We start from the raw sequence: 21,008 nt of genomic DNA, 5'->3' as shown, positions 1-21,008 counted from the left end.
GTAGGGCAACACACACACAAATGTGTCTACTCCCTGGAGTACCTGCACAAGTTCCTTAAAGAGTAGTCATGCCTGCTGAAGTCCTAGGAGTACGCAGAAGCAGTCGCCAGACCCGTCCTGCAGACAAAAATCGAGATTATCAAAGGACTCTAGATGAGGAACAGTCTCGAAAAGAGCAGCATGACAACTCCATGGAGAAACCTAACACTCCTGAGGTTCATGAAGAAACATCTAATACAGAGGAGACATTCTTTGCTGGAATAGCAAATACCGGTCCATCTAACACAGACCTTCCAAGGACACTAAAGAAAGCCTCATCACGTCCGGATAGAGAATTATGGAAGTCTGCCTTGGAGGAGGAGCTCCTAAGTCTCAATACTAATGCAGTATATGACACTGTTCCACTTCCAAAGGGAGTGAAACCCATCACATCAAAACCTGTGTTCCGGATCAAGTTTGATCAAAACGGAAACATTGAGAGATACAAACTCAGGATTGCTGCACGAGGTTTTACTCAAAGGGAGGGGATTGATTACCAGGAGATTTTTGCTCCGGTTGCAAACTTAGAGTCGATCCGAATAACTCTAGTCCTGGCAGCAAAGTATGACCTAGAACTTGAAGAAGAACTGTACACATGCTTCCTCCAGGGGGTATTCCTATCCAACCTGGATACTGCTGGAGGTTGGAGAAATCCATCTACGGATTAAAACAAGCTGGTCATACATGGAACAAAACCTTTGATTGCAAGCTCCAGGAGCTCGGTTTCACAAGACTAAATGCAGAAACATGTCTCTATGTATTCCGGGACAACAAACAAATATACTTTGTTGTTGTCTATGTAGATGACCTCCCCCTAGGAGCTTCATCCAGAAAATTCATGGATATCACAAAAGCCAAACTTGAATCCATATTCAAAATGCGGGACCTTGGAGAAGCAAAATACATCCTCAGAATAGAAATCCAACGTGATCGTTCAAACAAAACAATATCCCTATTGCAACGCCAATACATTGACACAGTCCTGGAGCGTACTGGAATGAAGAACTGCAAACCAGTATAGACACCAATGGCCCATGGATCAAAACTCCTTGCAAATACTCCAGGGGAAGATATTGTGCAACACGAGATGCATATTGAAGGGCGTTAAGTGTCATACCTCTCAATTTCATGTATGCCATGCTCGGAACCCGCCCAGACATTGCCTATGTTGTTGGAATACTAAGCAGACATAGCTCAGCTCCAAGGAGCCATCACTGGGAAGCTGCAAAATGTGTTCTCTGATATCTGAAAGCAACCAGGGACATGGGACTACAATATGACGGCACAGATGTCTTCATGGACATGGATTTCTATAGATATTCAGATGTAGATTGGTCTGGAGACCCAGACACGTCTCGATCAACATCAGGCTTTGTTTTTATCACCATCCGAGGAGCAATCTCCTGGACAAGCAAAAGACAAAGCATGGTAGCTTTATCCTCCACGGAGTCAGAGTACATTGGATCGAGCAATGCTGGACAACACCTTGCATGGCTTTGGACATTTTTTGAAGAAATCGGACATGCTCAAAATGGACCTACAATATTGCACTGTGACAATCAAGCAGCTATCATTTTTACACGAGATCCACAGTTTCGTGCTCACACAAAACACATTCAACAGAAATATCATTTTATCCGAGATGACTTAGTATCAAAGGGAGAGGCAGTAATCAGATATGTTCCTACAGGAGATATGGTTGCCGACATTCTCACTAAACCCCTCACTCACAAAAAACACTGGAAATTCTCTAAAGCTATGGGACTACGGTTGCACTTGAGTGGGAGTGACAAAACCGGATAAACCCGGTCTCTGCCAAAGCAGCCATTGTTCTCCATGGAGCATAGCCACCACTCCATGGAGTCACCATTGTTCTCCTAGGAGCACAATTGTACTCCTAGGAGTCATTATACTGAAGCGAGTAGCACCTCCGACTATAAGTAGTAGGGGGTTTAGTATAGAAATACCTCAGTCGTTTCTATAGCCTCTTGGGCAGCGGCTGAGGTATGTTACATTACATTTATTAGAGATCACCTTAAACTAACATCCATTGTAGTTTCACTTAGTTTTATTACTACAACTGTAACATATACTACTTTTGTTGTGATTATTAGGTTCTGCTTGCTGACTAACCAGCTTCACCAAGATTCAGCTAAGTCCCAACTCACAATTGGTGGGATGTCACATGTCCTGCAAAAATGAGGTCCACGTGTACCAGCCAGTTCTGACTTTTGTGTCAGGACCCATTGGCTACGAGCCTATAGTAATTATACTGTAATTCGAAAAATATTAATTTTTTTTTATGTCTGACAATAATGCTTGTCACTGTCACTGTGGCAAGCATTCGTTTACAAATGTTTATTTGCAGCCACTGTAGAGAGAGAGCAAGGATCAAAGTTGGCTGACTTCAAAATTTTATTTTATCTTATCTTATCACATTTATCTTGTGTGTGTCTTATCACAATAAAAGTAAATATCTTCCTCTCTTGAAATAGTGTGGCTGTGGAGGAGCCTGAGCTTTATCCAACATAGTCTATTTCAAATCTCGGCAGCATTGGAGCATCTCCAAATTCCTGGTAGGATCTCAGTTCAGACATACTCATAGCAGGAGAAACAGGATTGCATGCAAGTGCATCACTGGTAGCTGAAGCCAAACCGCTGCACAAATTATTAGTCTCCCATAGGCAGTCCAAAAGATTCAAAGGAAGATAGTTGTTCTGTTACGATAACACAATTTCCGGACATCTCCTTTCCTTTTTATTCTCCGCTTTAACTTTATACTTTAAGTGCCACGCGGCATTTCCCTTTCTCGCGCCGCGATGCCTTTCTTTTACTTTTAGACTTAACTCTCTCACGCAGTGGAGCTGGCCATACGGGCTAGGCCCTATGACATCATCAGCCACTGCCTTCATCAACTGTATAGTACACATGTACAAACAAACCTGTAGTAGTATATATACCCCAATAGATCCAGGAGACTCCTCAGCGAGTCCTCCTGTTGTATACCAACTAACTCACTGCAGCCCAAGGGGTACCCACTCCCCATCTTCCACTACCTTTATAGTGTGTTCCTGTGTGCGCCAGAGTAACTAACTCTTGGTTGTTACATTAGGACTCGCTCTTTCTACTCTCTCGCACGTGTGTGCAGAAGTCCCATCATTTGGGCACCCGGACTCCAGGGTGAAGGAGATTGGTTAGCGGTTAGGAATATCCCACATAGCAGATAGGTGCGCTCCTAGCGACGGCCTTGTAGTGCTTTGGGAGAAGAACCCAAAACCTTTGATACGCGGCCCCCAGCGTTAAGGGGAGTACCTTAGCTCAGCAGTCGGTGTGGAACCACTGTTGATTAGATTTAAAATACAAACTTTCACTTTCGAATACCTCTGACCAGGCCGGGCACTTGCCTCCGCCAGTCTGGAGAAGGGTTGACAGCTTAACAAGCGGACCACCCCCTGACAACCGTTCGGACCAGGGTTTATTACGTTTACATTTTTATATACTTTTTCAAATACTATAGTGTGGGTAGTCGGAGATTGAGATCCGATACTCAGCTGGGAAGAGGTTGATCCGCAGATAGCAAGCGGGGACCCCCAGTTACCTATTTTTACGTTACCCAAAGAGAACAAGTCGACATGTTGTCGCAAGATATGAATGCGCTACTGCACGCAATGCGTGTGCAGATAGCGGAATTGACCTCGCAGCTCGCCGAGATACAGGCCAACCCCCCTGTAGCAACCCCCTCGGTAGAGAAAAAGTTTAACAAGAAAGTTGAAGTCGTCGCTGACCCTGGCGCCTTCGAAGGAGACCGAGCGCGATTTGCCGAATGGTGGATCAAGCTCCAGATTTGGGTCAAGGCAAACTGGGACGCTTTCGCCGACGATTTTGAGGTAGCCACTGCGGTGCTATCTCGCCTAAAAGGACCTGTGGCGGGTCGATACGCCCAAGTAAGACTCTAGGAATGCTACACCGCGGGTGTGTGGCCTACCTGGGACGATCTCAAGAAAGAGATCGAAAAATATTTCAAACCGCAAGCTGAGCGAGACTGGGCGCGTCAGCAAATCTGTTCCTTCAAACAAGGAAACATGAGGACGGATGATTATGTCACCCGGTTCCTGGCCCTCTCCATCCAAGGAGGGTTAGGTAACGAACACGCAGTAGAACTGCTGGAACGCAATGTGAACCCTCGCATTGCAGAGCAGATCTACCTGCAAGATACAAGAAGTGACGACCTGGCTCTGGCAGCAGAGGAAGTCCGACGAGTCGGTAGGGCCATGGAGCTCTACGCTATGCACCAAGGTGGCGGGTCCACCAAACAAACCACCACATCCCAGAGGCGCCCTGGGTCATCAAACCAACATCATAATCACTCTCACGGGTTCAAGCCGTTCGGGCTGCAGCCAGGACAGGGTGCTCCTATGGATATTGGCGCGGTCCAAGGCGGACAAATGCGCAGATTCAAGGGCAACTGTTACAACTGCGGCCAAGAGGGACACATGTCCCGAGACTGTAGAAACGGGGTGCAGGCTGCCCAACAAAAAAATAATCAAGGGCGCCAGGCGCGCCAACTAGAAATCGAGAAGCCGGACGATCGGCTCAACTCTTTGGCCGGTCGTTCTTACGACGAAATCCGGGCCTTCTTCTATGACCAACAGGTCAACGAAATGAAGGCTCAGGGAAAAGAATTTGGGGCTTAGGTCACTTGGGTACCTTAGCTCCTGGCAAAAATGAAGTAAACCACAACAAAGTGGCCCCTGCTCCGGGGTGTTGCACGAGCAATAACGGAATGACGGGGATGGCTCCCCAATTTGTAAATAAGTTTTTAAAATTGTTATCAGAAGTATGTACTTGTATAAAGAAATGTGACTGCAATATTTATGATACTACCGCTGCACCAGCGTCTCCCTTGGAGTGTGGCCCCGGCGAGACAAACACTAGGGTGCTTGATTCTGGTAAAACAAAAATAGAAAAACATGTGTCATTCAAGATTCCTTCTTCTTCTTCTTCTTCTTCTTCTTCGGAGCCACCCTTTCCCGAAATCCCAAGGCGTGTGTTGATGCGCACGTATTTATTCCAAAAGGAGATCCGTTTAGACGTTGGCGTGGAAAACCTTGCCAGGGGCAAAGTACACTCAACGAGCGCACTGCTTGATTCAGGCGCTAACGGGATCTTCATAGATCAGGTCTGGGCGGAGCAAATTGGACTCCCCCTTGTAAAATTAGAAACATCTATTCCCGTCTATAACGTTGACGGTACGCTTAACGCAGGTGGCTGTATTACACACAAATGTTCTTTTGTGGTCGAATACCAAGGACACAGAGAACGAGTCACTGCCGAGGCTACCCAACTAGGGAAGATTAATTTAATCTTAGGCTGGACCTGGCTATTTAAACACAATCCTGAGATCAACTGGCAGACAGGGGTTGTCACATTGTCACGTTGTCCCCAGGAATGTGTAAACTTGGGTAAACCAAATCATGTCCATCACAATGAGCATCTCGAAAAGTTAAACGCTAGTCACGTTTACGAGCTCAGATCTCTAGAAAAGATCGACGATGACGATGATGAGGTAAAACCTGAGGAAGAGATTAAGAGGCTGGTACCTCCCGAGTACCACGACTTCTGGAAAGTCTTTTCAAAACACAAATCAGAGCGCTTCCCAGAGGCTAAGCCTTGGGACCATGCTATAGATTTGAAAGACACCTTCAAACCAAGGAAGGGACATATGATACCGCTCTCTGCTCCCGAAAGAGACGAGGTATCTAGTTTCATAGACGAACAACTTAGGAAGGGTTACATCAGACCTTCCAAAAGTCCTATGACGTCCCCGGTGTTCTTCATTCCTAAAAAGGATGGTAAGAAGCGCATGATTATGGACTATCGTTACATGAATGAGCACACAGTTAAAAACGCGTATCCGTTGCCTTTAATTAGTCAGCTAGTAGACAAATTGGCTGGCGCCAAGATTCTGACTAAAATGGATCTCAGATGGGGGTACAATAACGTACGAATCAAAGAGGAAGATGCTTGGAAGGCCACATTCACGTGCCACCGAGGATCTTTCGAACCCCTTGTTATGTTCTTTGGGTTGACCAATTCACCGGCAACCTTCCAGAGCATGATGAACGAGATCTTTGCGGATATGGAAAACTGTGTCGTCATTTACATTGACGATTTATTAATATTTACAAAGTCGGACGATGAGGCTGAGCATGACAAAATCGTGCAAGAAGTCCTTCGACGCTTACAGGAACGGGACCTATTCGTCAAACCCGAAAAATGTAATTTTAAAGTGAAGGAAGTAGACTTCCTCGGTATGATCATAGGCCAGAACGGAATCAGGATGAACCCTGAGAAAGTTCAAGCTATTTTGGAATGGCCAGAACCTACTCGCGTCAAAGGGGTTAGGGCTTTCCTAGGCTTAGGCAATTTCTACCGAAGGTTTATTGAAAACTTTGCAAAAATCACGAGACCGTTGAACGATCTCACCAAAAAGGACCTTGTTTGGCAGTGGGGCGCCAAAGAACAGGAAGCTTTTAATAAACTTAAACAGGCATTTACAACAGCACCCATATTGGCATTCCCTGAATTAGACAAAGAGTTCCGGCTAGAAACCGACTCTTCTGACTTCGCCACTGGGGCTGTTCTATCAATCAAATGCCCTGATGATCTTTGGAGGCCTTGTGCCTATTTATCGCATAGTTTGTCGCCTACAGAGCGCAACTATCAAATATACGACAAGGAGATGCTGGCCATCATTAGAGCTTTAGAGCACTGGCGGCACTACTTAGAAGGTGCTAGGCACCAATTCGAAATTTGGACCGATCATAAGAACCTAGAGTACTTCATGACGGCCCGAGACCTGAACCGGAGACAAGCCCGCTACGCGGTGTACTTGTCAAGGTTCAATTATCAATTAATTCATAAGCCGGGAAGCTCAATGGGGAAAGCGGATGCTTTATCTAGAAGAGAGGATCATGCCAACGGCATTGAAGATGACAACAAAGGTGTCACCCTGATAGATCAATCAAGGGTTGCCAATGTTAGAATCGGGCAAGATTCCGCTCTCCTGGAAAACTTCAGGAAAGACATCTCCCCAGAGGAAAAGGCGCGCCTTGACGGCAATGAAAACTATTCATGGAAAGACGGGCTCTTTCATTTCAAAAACAAAATCTATGTGCCTGAGTCCGCAAGGATCAAGGCAATGGATAGACATCATGACACTCCAGTGGCTGGGCACCCTGGATGGCAACGAACAATGGAGTTGATCTCCAGAAACTACATGTGGCCGGGCATGGTCAAAAACATACAGGAATACGTAAAATCCTGTCTGAGATGCGCCATGGCCAAGAATTCCCATCAACCGCCGGCGGGTAAACTCATGCCGAACCCGATACCAGCTGGCCCCTGGCAGGATATATCGGTGGACTTCACGACGGATCTGCCTGAGTCAAACGGGTACGATTCAGTAATGGTGGTAGTGGACCGCTTCTCCAAAGAAGTGGTATTCATACCCACCAACAAAACCATCACCGCCGCCGGTACGGCAGACCTATTTAAGGATTTCGTATGGTCAATCCATGGGTTACCAGAAACGGTAATCTCCGATAGAGGACCGCAATTCGCTAGCGAATTTACGAAAGAATTATGCCGGATGCTGGGCATCAAACCTAAATTATCCACGGTGTTCCATCCGCAAACCGATGGACAAACGGAGAGACTTAACCAGGAGTTAAAGCAGTATCTCCGTATATTTATTAATGACAGACAGACGGATTGGGCCAAGTGGCTAAAGATAGCCCACTTCTCATATAATATTAAACAGTCGTCGGCTACAGGAAAGGCACCATTCGAGGTTACTAGATTGTACCTCCCCAGAATGGGTGTAGAACCTGGCAAAAGCAAAAACGAGGCTGCTGGGAACATGGCAAAAGACATGAAGTCTGTCTTGGACGAAACGCGCAAAGCGCTATTTAAAACTGCGGAGCAGATGAAAGACAGGGCAGAGCGTAGACGCTCTAAGGCCCCTGATTACAAGGTCGGCGACCTGGTCTGGTTAGACACCGACCACTTGAAATTAAAAGACCGGCAGTCTAGAAAACTGACCGAAAAGTGGATTGGCCCTTACCGGATTAAGGAAGTCAAACCTAATGCGGTGGAGCTGGAACTCCCAAAACGAATGAGGGTGGTACCCACGGTTAACATTAGCCGTGTGAAACCCTACAAAGGACCGCTGCCGGGACAGCGCGTAGACCGGCCCGGTCCGGTAGTAGTCACCCAGGAAGGTGAAGAAGAGTTCGAAGTCGAACGGGTGGTAGATGCACGCTTGAAGCGTGGAAAATTAGAGTTCCTGGTCCTATGGAAGGGCTATGGAGACGAGGACAGAACGTGGGAACCAGAATCCCATCTGGAAAACTCCCGCGACGCTGTTTGCGAATTTTATTCTAGGAATCCCTCAGCTCCCAGAAAGCTTAGAGGCATGGATTCAAACCTTTTTAATTCCCTCTTTCAACCTATGCCCGAAAATTTTACCACTACCTCCGGAATTTGGTCGAGCCTGGAAGTCGAGCCTTAGAAGGGGGGTAGTGTTACGATAACACAATTTCCGGACATCTCCTTTCCTTTTTATTCTCCACTTTAACTTTATACTTTAAGTGCCACGCGGCATTTCCCTTTCTCGCGCCGCGATGCCTTTCTTTTACTTTTAGACTTAACTCTCTCACGCAGTGGAGCTGGCCATACGGGCTAGGCCCTATGACATCATCAGCCACTGCCTTCATCAACTGTATAGTACACATGTACAAACAAACCTGTAGTAGTATATATACCCCAATAGATCCAGGAGACTCCTCAGCGAGTCCTCCTGTTGTATACCAACTAACTCACTGCAGCCCAAGGGGTACCCACTCCCCATCTTCCACTACCTTTATAGTGTGTTCCTGTGTGCGCCAGAGTAACTAACTCTTGGTTGTTACATGTTCCTTCTCAACAATGGTCTGCTTTCAATGGTACCACTAATACTGTAGGTCAACATTTCATTCCATCATGTTGGCTTTACACTTCCGAGGTGACTGCCAAACATCAGCATGTCATAGTGTCAGCCAGCTTACAGGTTTGCACCCCTTTGCATGACTGTAGAATTAGTTCAACATTTGTATATTACAGTAATATTCTACTGCTATGCTATTTAACAGTTCTCTTAATACACCTCGCACACTTCAACAGTGTACCAACTCCTTTTCTGGTTCATCAAGTAACCCCCAACCTCAAGCTTCCTCTCCAAAACGAAAGAGAAATGTAAGTTTTTTGGCCTTGGTGTTCGAGCAAAGTAAGGACTTACATGTTAAATATGAGCCACCCGTGTATGTTAGTGAGGCAGCCCAAGTCCACTAGAAGGGACATACGCACCGTGTGGAACCACTGAAGACAAATTGGCAACTTGTTACGCACAAAGTGCTTAACAAAGTCTGAGGGTTTGTTGAGGTTTCAAGGGAGACTTATCTGAAGACAAGTTCGAGAACGCAGTTCTGAATAGAGGTCTTCCAACGGGAGTTGGTCTTCTTCTGAGTAGAAGTCTGATCTTAGGAGTCTAGCTTTGTAAGCGTAAACTGCGTAGAATTGTATTAGAGAATACTACTGCTGTTACATGGTATTTATAATGAAAAGAAATCAGTGATAGGAGTTAGGTCCTATCTAGGGCAGGTCCGTCTGTTGAGGACTAAGTACTATAATAGGTACTGCGAATGCAAGAGGAACGGAAGTGTACATGAAGGAGATGAGTCATCGGTCCGATGGTATAACCGATGAGTAAAGAGAAATGAGTAGTCCTTAAATGTCCAATAGAGATCGTAACACAACTCTTTTCACAGCTATTTCTGCCCTTCATTGGACACTTGGCAACTTCCTATAAAGGTATCGGTTTTGCCTAGGGTGTAGCACGGGTGTACCCGTACGTCAGAAAATCAACACCGTACCTGTACCCGCCAACACCACACCCTTCAAGGGTATGGGTACGGTAATACTGTTAGGACCCGCGGTATACTAGGGTATCCACAGTAGTGCAAATACCCGCGGGTTGAGGAACCAAAAAACGTTGAAATGAGCTGAAGCAATACAAATTTGAGAGTATCTACTGTACATCAATAGCCTCTGTTGTATCTAGCTTACACTTTCCTAACTGTTTAATGATTTTCACAAGATCTGCACTTGAAATGAGCTCACATCGGAGCCATGAGCCCAGACAGAGAAAGGCTCGAGTTGAGGAAGGAGATAAGCGATTACGAGTAAAGTGAAGCAGCTGCTGGCCTTGGGAGAAAATCCGCTCTACAGCAGTTGAGGTTGCTAGAATGTTGCTCAGCATGAACAAGTATATCATGTACTTGGGGCTTACCAGGAATGCTAAGGTAGTTGAGTGCCATCCTATGCAAGTTCGGATAAGAGTGTTGATTATTCACCCACCACTTTAGCAGGTCCTTCGTCTTTTCAACAGGCTGGCGTGGATATTCTTGAAGCTCATCCAAGGACACTGCAACACCTAGTGAGATATCCCCAAAATCATCTACATCTTGAACCTGTGGTACTCTTGAATGAAGACTAGAGGACTCAGATGTTGGATGGGACTTGGTTGAAGAGCCATCACCAGCACCAGTACTGGTTGAAACTGTCAACATGTGGAATGCGTGTTAAATTTCAACTTCAGTCCAGCATTTATACGCACCTTATGCCAAGGTTTTCATCAACATTGTCTTGATGCTTCCTTTTACCGTAAAAGAGCAGCAAGGAAACTCTTCTTTTAGATGAAAATTGATGTCAGTGTTCCCATTTTTGAGCGTCGATTGGTACAAGACAGAAGCAAGAGGCAGGCAGAATCCGAATATCACAGCCACCCGTATCAAACCTGTATACCGCACAAACGGGTACGGTGTTGCTGAGGGTATAGATTTTGAACACTGTACCCGTGCCCGCCGTACCCGTCCCCCCTAAACCCGCGGTGTGACCCATACCCGTGCTACACCCTAGTTTTGCCAGAGCCTGTGGCAGTGATTAAGAGGACATCTTGATTGTCAAGTAAGCGGCATATTGCTTCGAGCTGAAGTTCATTGTTGTCATGGGACATGCATTCTCGTAGAACTTGACGAACAAGCTTCAGGCCTTCGTTTGATGAGAAAATAAACTTTGAAGCTCCCACTGAGCTCACACGAGTAAGATGTGGACGCGACGCGTTTATTTGAGTCATCACGTGATGTGTGCACATGACTACCTAACGACCGAAATGTTGACCTATGCAGACTAACTATACTCCTACACAATGTTTTTTGCGGTGTAGGAAAAAATAGGACGATGCTTTAGCAAGGTAGACTTTCTAAGATTCTTTTCAAGGGTCTTTCTAAGTGTAAAGAATGAACAGAAACTATTGTATCGCCTGACTCGAGAGGCCACACTGGGCGCTAAAGCTCAAAGACTATTTTGTTCCTTAAACTCGTGCCTTGTGCCAAAATTTGACATGCTTGAATGTTGTGCCGGGCTCACGGTGAAGATGTAAACAGGATCTTTCCTCTCGAAATCCCAAGTTGCCGACGAGCTGGACCCCATCAGCGTTTTCTCCCCGATGATGTGCTCAAGGATCTGTCGTTACATGACACGCCGATTCTTAGACCCATTATTGAAATTATCCAGGCACTTTCCCAGCCGTGACTTCGATCTCAACGGTGGTGAGGCAAGCATCATACCATCATCATCATCATCATCATCTAGGTACCGACTTTCCGTATGTTGTTATATCTTGCTATATTCTGTCCACTTGCTGATAGTGAACCTCCACAGATTCCCCGCACCTTAATCCCCTGTCGTCCCAGATATGACACTTATCTGCTGTGTGCAGGGTAGCGATATCAAATACAGAGGATTCTTGATTGACGCTCACTTCACTTTATTAATGCACAGGCGGTCAGGGGAGGACGAAACCTGGTATATCATCGTGCAATGATCGTATGTGCTGTACAATAATGATGGTCGTGGTCACAGACTGGCAGGTGATATCGTGATAGCAGCCTATGCATGTATGTATCGCTGTATATAATGTTCACCGTCTATATATATGACCCTGTCGGCGACTCAGTCTGGCTATCACCCCAACGAGCATACAAGAACAACTGCATACATACTCAAATTGCGGGCTAAAATGTCTGAGTCACTTTCCGTTTATTTCCGCTCTGGTTTGCAGACGTCCAAGGTCTGTACGCCATTAGTTATCAATTTTATCCTACTTGCCATCTCATGCCTTGCAGTACTTCAATAGTAAGAACTTCGCACGTCCGTTCAGGAAATGTTACTAACATTCAAGTTATATTTTTGAACAGTCGCAGCATTGGCACTATGGGTAAGAATATGCAGCCGATGACTACAACTGACATACTCACACTGACAATTAGTTGTTTGATTATGGCATCACACTCGAAACCGAGGTTTGCTACTTTGTTTCTTTCAGCTTTGCCCTCATTAAAGTTGGAGAATCACAGGTGCTCTGGGTCTGGGGTAAGAAATGGGGACTTACCCGTTTCATGTTCACGATCTCGCGCTATCTGACACTAGTGTGTGTGACCATGGTTGGGTATAGTGAGTGGGAATCATGTTGGTATCATTCTGCTCTCATTCAATTTGGCGAGTCAGGTGCTTTCCAAACTGTGCCGGACAATGTTAGCTTGACCATCCCCTCTTATCTCATTCACCTGGATATTTATAACGATATTACTTAGTGCTTAACGTTGTCATACGTGGTGGCCGGTAGGTCTTTTGATGTTCAAAATAAATATTTTCGCATATCAGTGACGGCAACTTGAAAGTTGGAATCTTTATTATCACTCTATCTACAGAAGGTACCGCCGACTTATTCTTGTCAGATCCATACTAACTGTTAGTATTTCAGGTCTTTTGGTCATGCGAATGTACGCATTTTGGAAGGGTAGTAAGAGATTCTTGCTACAGTTGCTTCCTTTTTCCCTTGTACGCGTCCCTGATCAAGTAGACCGCTTGTAAACTCATCAAGTAGGAATTCCCTAGGTCATAGTCGTAGGTGCTATAATACTGCCACTTAAAGTGAACATAAAGACTGCTTGTTGTAAGACATTAATTTTTATCGCGTTCTCGCAGCTGACTTTTCCTCAATCACAAGCAAACTCAGGACCCTGCCTCTTTTGCAGCCCTGAATCGTTCGTGTTCTACTACGTGTTTTTGGTCGTCTTTGAAATCGGTACGTTTTCAAAATTTGGATAATTGCCCTGGATTTATATGTCATACCTAGTCTCCTTGTGTTTGACTCTTATTAGAAGATACGGCCACTACTACTCCTCAAGGAGTAATTTGATACGAACACTTTATCGTGATGGCTTGTTATATATCAGTTCCATCATCTGTGCGTTTATTTTTTTCCGCCAAATTGTCCGCAGTCCGCTTTATAGCAGTAACTTTTAGTGATCACTTTGGCCAACATTATCCTTTATTTCGCTTTCCCTGTGAGTGAATTTTCCTGCCTATTGTCGTCTTTCGGTTTGAGAATGAACCTTTTGATCTGGCCTTCATCATCAGGCTCAATACAACGAATCCCTTGCAACGTACGCTCGTCTCTGCTGCCAACAGTCAAATCATCTCATCTCTAAGTTCCTTGCAGATTTCAACTCGTCCTACATAGTATACTCGCATCCCGCATTCTGTTCAACCTTCATGAAAGTGACGCACGTGAATATTCAAACACGATACTCCTATCGGTTCTATCACGAGGAGAAGGACGGCCCGCGGCTGAAAGGCAGGTAGGATCCTCCCCTGTACGAGAAACGGGGTGACGAGCAATAGTGGAACGGCATGTGTTACTCTAACGGAAGGACATAGATGATCCAGGTCATGGCTGCAGGTTTTTCGGAATGTAGTTATCGAACTTGTTCTTATGTATCGAGATATGTGCATGAATTTAACCTTGTAACACCGTTTGTACACCCTCATATGCATAGCCAAACTATTAGTACATAAGATACTGATTTTTTACGTGTGTCTGGAAGACTCTCCGAGTCGCCAATAACCGAGAGCGTGCAAGCACGAAAGCTGGTATCATCACGTACCCCTCCTGCGCGTTGTCTCTGTTGGTGACTCCATCGGTTTCATACCTACCATCCGCTCAACGACCGCCTATAGTGAGAAATGTCTTCAGAAGTGGAAAAGAAGAAAGAAAACCAGCCATTACCTGTGCTTGATCCCAGTCCATCTGTTCGTCCTCATCGTCCTCCTCCTCTTCCCCACCCACGTGCTCTTCACTCCCAGCTCCAAGCCCCCACCCACCTACACTTGCACGATGATACCCAGCGGCATCGTCGTCGTTATGAAAAGCAGCTGGACTCCTTCAAAAGAGCAACAAATGATGAGCCAACAAAATTGGAGAGAATAAATTGAATATCAAAAAGTAACGAACCTCAACGATTCAAGCACCACTCTCCCTCTTTCTCTTTCCTTCTCTCGTTCTCGTAACCGTTCGGCACCAACCCCAACTCTGGGTGTCTCCCCTCCATCATACTCATCACCTTCCAAGTCCACATCTCTGCCATCGAGCTCATACGATCCAACACGTCCAAACCTCCGCTTCGTCGCCACCGCCGTCCCCAACTCCCCACCGTCCTCGTCTACACGCCCACCCAAACTCGCCGTACTTCCCTTTCCTTTCCCAGCGACCCTACCCCTCCTATCACGTGGTGTCCCGCCCGACAAAAAGCTCGGTGCGCGTCCAATCATCCCACCCACCCCAAGACTTATACTAGATCCAAATATACTCGCATGCGCCCCCGGCACCTGTGTCCTCCCATATGAATGTGGTGAGGTGTGTGTGTACAAAGAGCGTGGCGAGTTCGGCGAATGCGTTGAGGTTCTGTTATGCGCTTGGTGGTGCTGGGCTTGGGACTGAAGAGCAGAGGAGAGAGCACGGAGGAGAGAACCGGTTGTCGGCTGTGCGTCTGCTTGCGAGTGGGTGTGGTTAGTGGGGCGGTGTAGGTAGGGGTTAGAAGGAGATAATGATGCTGGATGAGTGTGTGTATGCGGGTGCGGGTTGACTCGGTGAGATTTTTGCGATGTCAGGACAAGAAGCCTATTATGGAGACCGTCAGTTGTGTATCCTTACACCAATATAGCCCTCAGATATGACAGAAGGGCGAACGAATAATCGTTGTTTAAACGATACTCACATTTGCATCACTCGCGGAACTCGGCCCCCACCTAGCCTCGCCAACGTCTCTCTAACGAGAGGTGGTGAGAGCCGTGCAAGGAGAGAAGCATGCAGAGGAAGAACGACTTTATCGCGAAACGCACGAAGAGCGATGGACCGTACGTCGATCGTTGTAGTTGAGGTGGCATAAGACGAGGTCGTAGACCCAGGTGAGCCGTAACTCATGGAAGATGGAGAGCCATAAGAAGGAGAGAAGGAGGATGGTTTGGCACCCTGCCGCGTGGGAGAGGACGTTCGGTGTTGTTTTGGGTTTCGGTAGAGTGAGGAAAGTAGGGGATCTGTTTGAAGTGGTAGGAGAACCTATGCATTTGGGTAGGTTAGTGAATATATGCGTGAATATATGCGGGTAAAGTAAAATATGTCTGAATATGCGTTGGAGATGTACATGTAGTACGTATATTTGAACTTGGAGTTCGTCTGTGGGGTTATGAAATATGACAAGGATTTAGTCCAACTGGACTGATGGCCCAATCATGATGAGATTAGATAGGCCAGTTGTATGTGCAGTATCTGCGAGCGCATATACACGTCAAGTCCCGCGCACATCGAATATGCTCGATATACCATCACAGTATAACCCAACCACAAAAGCCGAACGGGCGACAGAACACTCACCCCTTCAACATATGGTAATATCTGGTCCCAGAAGAACGACCATATCTCGACGAGACGGGGAAGTAGCAAGTCTTCATCCACATTAGGGAGTTTTGAGTCACTCGAGAACTTGGCTTCTCCGAAACCAACTAGTTTAGCGTTAAGGGTGATCATACCCGCACCCACAAGCTCCAATGCGTCGTTCTCGAGAGTTGAGAGCGCCTTTGATGGAGATGCAGAGAGGACGGCCTGTATATGTTTTTTGACAAGAGTATTGAGGTCTTCTCTGTGGTTCGGGGGATAAGTGAAATCATATGTGTGGATACTGATGTCGTAATGTTGATGAAAAAGAATAACACTCACATTGGCACCCTTAGTGGTTCCTCGTTGAAAAGGGGAAGAACATGCACATGCAATGTTCCCCATGGATTATCCCTGTCCAGTCCTCCCATACCTAAAGCGATGACATGACCAGAGTTAACTGAGATGGCCCCGCTTGGGACACCAAGGACAGAACTAGATCCGCCAACATATGTCCCAGATGTAGCTATTGACGCCGAAGAGGGCGCTAACGCGAGTGTAGAGGACGAAGGGTTCGCGGTGAGCGACGAGGCAAGCGTATGCGAGTGCGAATGGGCGGGCGAGAGTGTGCCTAATCTGTGCATCTCACGAGAAACAAGTTTAGAGTCGTATGTGCGCGCAGAGGCCTAGGAGAGAGACAGAAGATATGTTTATAACATAACAAGTGTGTGGTGTTATATGCAGAGTAAAAATAGCGATCAGAATAGAAGAAGTGAAAGGATAAGTAGATAGGCTTTTGAGCGCACCTTGGATGGGGAGGTGTGACCTTTACTGAGGGTGTTCGCAGAACTGACAGACGAAGCCATCACGTTCGTGTGTTCCCTGGACTCGGCCGATGGAACAGCCAAGCCACCCTTCGAATTGGTATCTGAGCGTGAATGCGAATGGGATCTTTGGGGTGAGCGAGATGGTGAGGACGACAGAAAGCCTGCGAGTCGTCTGGAAGCAGTATGATGGGTGTTTTGTATCTGCTGGATGCTGTCCTGATGGCTGGAAAAACGTGGGCGAGCAAATGAAAAGAAAGAATCGGAAGTAAAGATGTTCTTGTTCGGATTGTGACCTCCAGCTGCGACTCTCAAGTCAAGTCCGGCGACACTCAAGAGGTCGTCGTCGTTGTATGTATCCAAGCTCTGTCGGTGAGCAGGATGCTCTTGCTGTGCGCCGGCGGTGGTACCAAAAAGGACACGAGGGATCACAGCAGCTGGCCGCGGAGTAGCATCACTCGAAGACGCCGACCGTCGATGGCGGTCTCCTGCTTTTCCCTCTTTCTTCTGCCCGTGCTCGACGTCAACGCCTGATATCTCGCCCTCATCCAGACTCGTGCCCGTGCTGCTCCCGCTCTGTGGTGTCGATGACTCGCTGTGTTCATACGATCTACGAGCACGACTGAGCAGCATTCTGGATCACCAGTGCTCCAACGTTGCTATCAAGGTGCTTTTCTTATGATTTATCTTAGGCTTCCTCAACGATCCCATGATATATGTGTTCTCTTCATAGCTACCGGTTGTTGTAATTTTATCAAGCCGTTTCAAGCCAATCTCTTTTTTCTCAACTCGTTCTCTTCACTCTTGCGTGTGATCGTTGTCTAACGTCAGAGCCTAGACTCGCACGCAACCAGCACGTGCCTGTGTCTTGCAACTTATCTTATCGCGACGCCAACGAGATTCCACTTTATATTAGTCTCACAGGACTCGGCTGACAGTTTTCAGTCGCAGTGATATGCACATAGCAAACCATCGAATATATCTCGCATATTCAGCGAGACTCTTTTAATACCACTAAAATGACTACAGAAGTTGTGCAGTAAGTTGTCAAGTAGTTATCCCCTGAATCATGCACGGATATCCTCGACGCTCCACTTTGAGCGCAACTCGATTGTATATGGATCGTGATCGCCTTCCAGGAAACGGTGCATAGAAGCCCATGCGATCATCGCAGCATTATCTATAAAGGTTTAGGGTAAGTACGCCGTTACAAACGAACAAGGTGATGCCGAAGGGACAGTACGATATGCGATATGCGGATTCTAGCAGCGAAAAGTGCACACTACGACATAAAATCAGGTCTCACCTGTACAGAGCTCAACAGGGGGAAATAGCAGTTGAATTGGTTCGTATTTATCACTCCCTGAAGTAACACTGCTAGTAGCGTACTCGTCCAAAGCCACGCGTAATCTGCGTGCACCGTGTTATACAACTTTCATTTATACTTGCAATCTGGGTACAACACTCACCTGTCCCGCAGAAACGCGTTCGACGCGACTCCACCACTAACTACTATGTCTCTCACTGTAATATCTCTTCGTTCACACCATTGAAGGCCTAGAGTTAGCTTCGACGTAAGCTGACGTGCAGCAGCGGATTGAAAAGCGCGAGCCAGAGCAAGTTTATAAGCGTGCGGAACAGATGACGAGTTGATGGAAGATGGATGAGAAGCAAGCGCCCGTTCCACAGAAGAGTGTAAACACGAAAATGAAAACCCGAGCTGTCCAGGCATGGGAAGAGGAAGCTGAGGAACAGCATCGTCCAGGCCTCGTCCAAGTTGTCCCTCGTCAAAGTCGCCACCAGTCCGACAAAAATCTTCCAGGGCTGCTCCAAGGCCGCGTTTCCCCCAGTCCAATTCAAGCATCCTCGCGACTTTGTCAAACGCCCGACCCACGCTCTCATCAGCCGTAGTCGCCAGTATACGGAACTCTGTGAGCGATGACGCGAGGAGCAACAACGTGTGCCCGCCTGAAATCAGGAGAGTGAGGAACGGGAAAGTGGGGAGCTCATTGAGTGGGGCTGTTAACAACGGCGTCAGTGCATGAGCTTGCATGTGATGAACGCCAACTAGAGGCTTGTTGAGCGCAGCGGCGAGCGACTTTGCCGCATTCGAGCCTACGCTGAGACACCCGCCGATACCAGGCCCACGCGTGAAAGCTACTCCATCGACATCGCCAACTGTGATCTTGGCTTCCTCTAGAGCCCGTCGGACGGCGCCCGGCATGTTTCGCTGGTGAGCCTCGATAGCTACTGAGGGATGGATGCCACCAAAGTGTTCATGCAGGACATGTTGCTTTACGACGATGTTCGAGAGGATCTGGCGTGAGGAGGTGACGACAGCAGCGCAGGTATCATCTGCAGAACTTTCGAATGCGAGGACTGTGAAAGGTCTTGCTGAACTGATAGTGTGTTTGAATTGGCGTCGGCGCCGGACAACATGATGACCGAGTGCTCGAGCTCGCCGTTGCATCAGCGCAAACGGACAAAATTATGACGCGACTTCAAGTTGAAGAAAGGATAGGTCATTTACTCACTATAGGACACAGGTAGTGAATGTTTTCCGTAGTCACTTTGCCGGAGTGGTTAACGGGATCGCCTGCTATTTCTGAGCAGTTCAAGCGGTTGGGCTTTGCCCGCGAGTGTTCGAATCGCTCAGGTGACGCTTCTTTTTGATCTTTTTTTTTTGCAAGCTACTTCACTCACTTCTCACGCCAATCTCTGAGCAGTTTCAAAACTGCCGAGTCCATCATATCTTCAACTTAGGCTCTTCAGTACACCGAGGTAAAAAATTCGTTGTTTATTTTAGAGCAGCACAAAACGACATGAGCACAAATAAATACGCCAATCTCCCTGATATCGTACGTGTATATTTAGCATTTTCGTATTCAGACTCTTTGTTCATTCTTGCGCTCAGGATACTGCACCTGATGTCTACGAGACAGAAGACGTATTCCCTACATCACAGCTAAATGTGAGCCCCATTTTCTTCGATTTGCTATCAAACTAATCAGACCATCGATCCGAAAGGGAGATTCGAGCGACGACGAGCCCACTGGCGTATCGCGCATTCGTGGTCGAGGAGCTGATGGAGCCGGTGCACCTGGACGAGAAGAGATAGACAATAGTCCCAACATGAACACAGAGGAAGCCAGGCAAAAGTTCAGAAAAGCAGACCGAAAACGTGCGTTATATAAATTTCAGTGAAAGGAGATGACGGTATGATCATCATCCCATCGAACACGGTTGCTAACATCCAAGGCAGATCGCCATAAGACGTACTTCTCGTATCCCCGTTCACGCACTCCTTCCACGTCGCCTTCTTCTTCGCGCACACCGTCTCCCTCTCGCTCACGTCCGCACCCGTCCCGTCTTCCCCTTGCCTCGCGTCTCCGTCTTCTCCAATCCGAACTCACTGCGCTTGAGACCGAACTTGCGGACCCGTCAAACCCAAAGTTCAAAAGCCAAGACGTCGATCCGGGAGAGATGATTCGCGGGCTGGTGGACGTAAAGGCAAGGATCGAGGCAGTCAGAAGAGGAAGAGAAGGGAGAGGAAGATTAGTCGGTGTCTTGGTCGACGATACAGAGGAGAAAGTAGAGAGTGATGATGAAGACCAGGGTGGCAAAGACAAGAAAGAAAAAGAAAAGCAAGGGAAGCTGGATGTCCGTGGTGTGGTCGAGATGGATAAACGGGTCGGAGAACTTGAGAGGCTTGTTGGGTCCTCAAGTACGACGCTAGACGAAGTAAGCCGCCCACTATGCAGATATTCACAGAAGCTAACCAGAACAATTTGATACCAGACGGCACCTTTGCCTCCCGCGCTTCTCCCGCTCCTGACCCGAATCAACACTCAACTTACACTTCTTACCCAACCGCGACATATCGACTCCATTTCTCGTCGTCTCAAACTCCTTCTCTCTGACCTTGAGCGTGTTTCTTCTGCTTCATCCGCGCAAGCTCAAAAACGTGCCAGTTCAAATGGGACAGGAACGGCAGCAGTAGTTGGGGCGCACGATAACCTTCTGCCACTTCTTACACGGCTGGCTCCATCACTTCCACATATCCCACACATCCTCACTCGCTTACGCACACTGTCTGCGCTTCATGCATCTGCTGCAGAGTTCCAGGGTACAATAACCACTCTAGAAGAAGAACAGCGACGCACTAGAGAAGCGCTTGATGCTCTGAACGGAGCGGTAGCTGAAGTAGAGTCGAGTTTGGAGGCTAACAGGGGTACAGTTTCAGGGAATGTGAAGGGACTTGAAAATAGGAT

General features: G+C 47.1%; 3 protein-coding genes across 3 annotated transcripts; 1 reads left to right on the top strand and 2 right to left on the bottom strand.

The window, feature by feature from the left end:
• Positions 1-14,139: 14,139 nt before the first annotated feature.
• On the bottom strand, positions 14,140-17,370 carry SERLADRAFT_436965 (uncharacterized protein; the record flags this gene model as incomplete). Its single annotated transcript, XM_007317268.1, has 7 exons — positions 14,140-14,214; positions 14,270-14,423; positions 14,495-15,160; positions 15,303-15,598; positions 15,914-16,178; positions 16,256-16,599; positions 16,720-17,370. 7 exons carry the CDS (start codon positions 17,368-17,370, stop codon positions 14,140-14,142), a joined length of 2,451 nt encoding a protein of 816 aa, XP_007317330.1.
• A 152-nt stretch (positions 17,371-17,522) lies between these two features.
• Positions 17,523-19,639, bottom strand: SERLADRAFT_448206 (uncharacterized protein; the record flags this gene model as incomplete). Its single annotated transcript, XM_007317267.1, has 4 exons — positions 17,523-17,917; positions 18,044-18,147; positions 18,207-19,131; positions 19,600-19,639. 4 exons carry the CDS (start codon positions 19,637-19,639, stop codon positions 17,805-17,807), a joined length of 1,182 nt encoding a protein of 393 aa, XP_007317329.1.
• Positions 19,640-20,238: 599 nt separating this feature from the next.
• Positions 20,239-20,984, top strand: SERLADRAFT_465021 (uncharacterized protein; the record flags this gene model as incomplete). The annotated part of the gene is made up of 2 exons (XM_007317266.1): positions 20,239-20,478; positions 20,536-20,984. Coding segments are annotated over 2 exons (510 nt in total), but the record flags the coding sequence as incomplete, so codon positions are not given.
• Positions 20,985-21,008: the final 24 nt, after the last annotated feature.

This window comes from Serpula lacrymans, assembly GCF_000218685.1.
Source record: "Serpula lacrymans var. lacrymans S7.9 unplaced genomic scaffold SERLAscaffold_6, whole genome shotgun sequence".
NCBI lineage: Eukaryota > Fungi > Basidiomycota > Agaricomycetes > Boletales > Serpulaceae > Serpula > Serpula lacrymans.
Note: the sequence above shows the minus strand (reverse complement) of the source record. Positions and strands in the feature narration are given on the sequence as shown.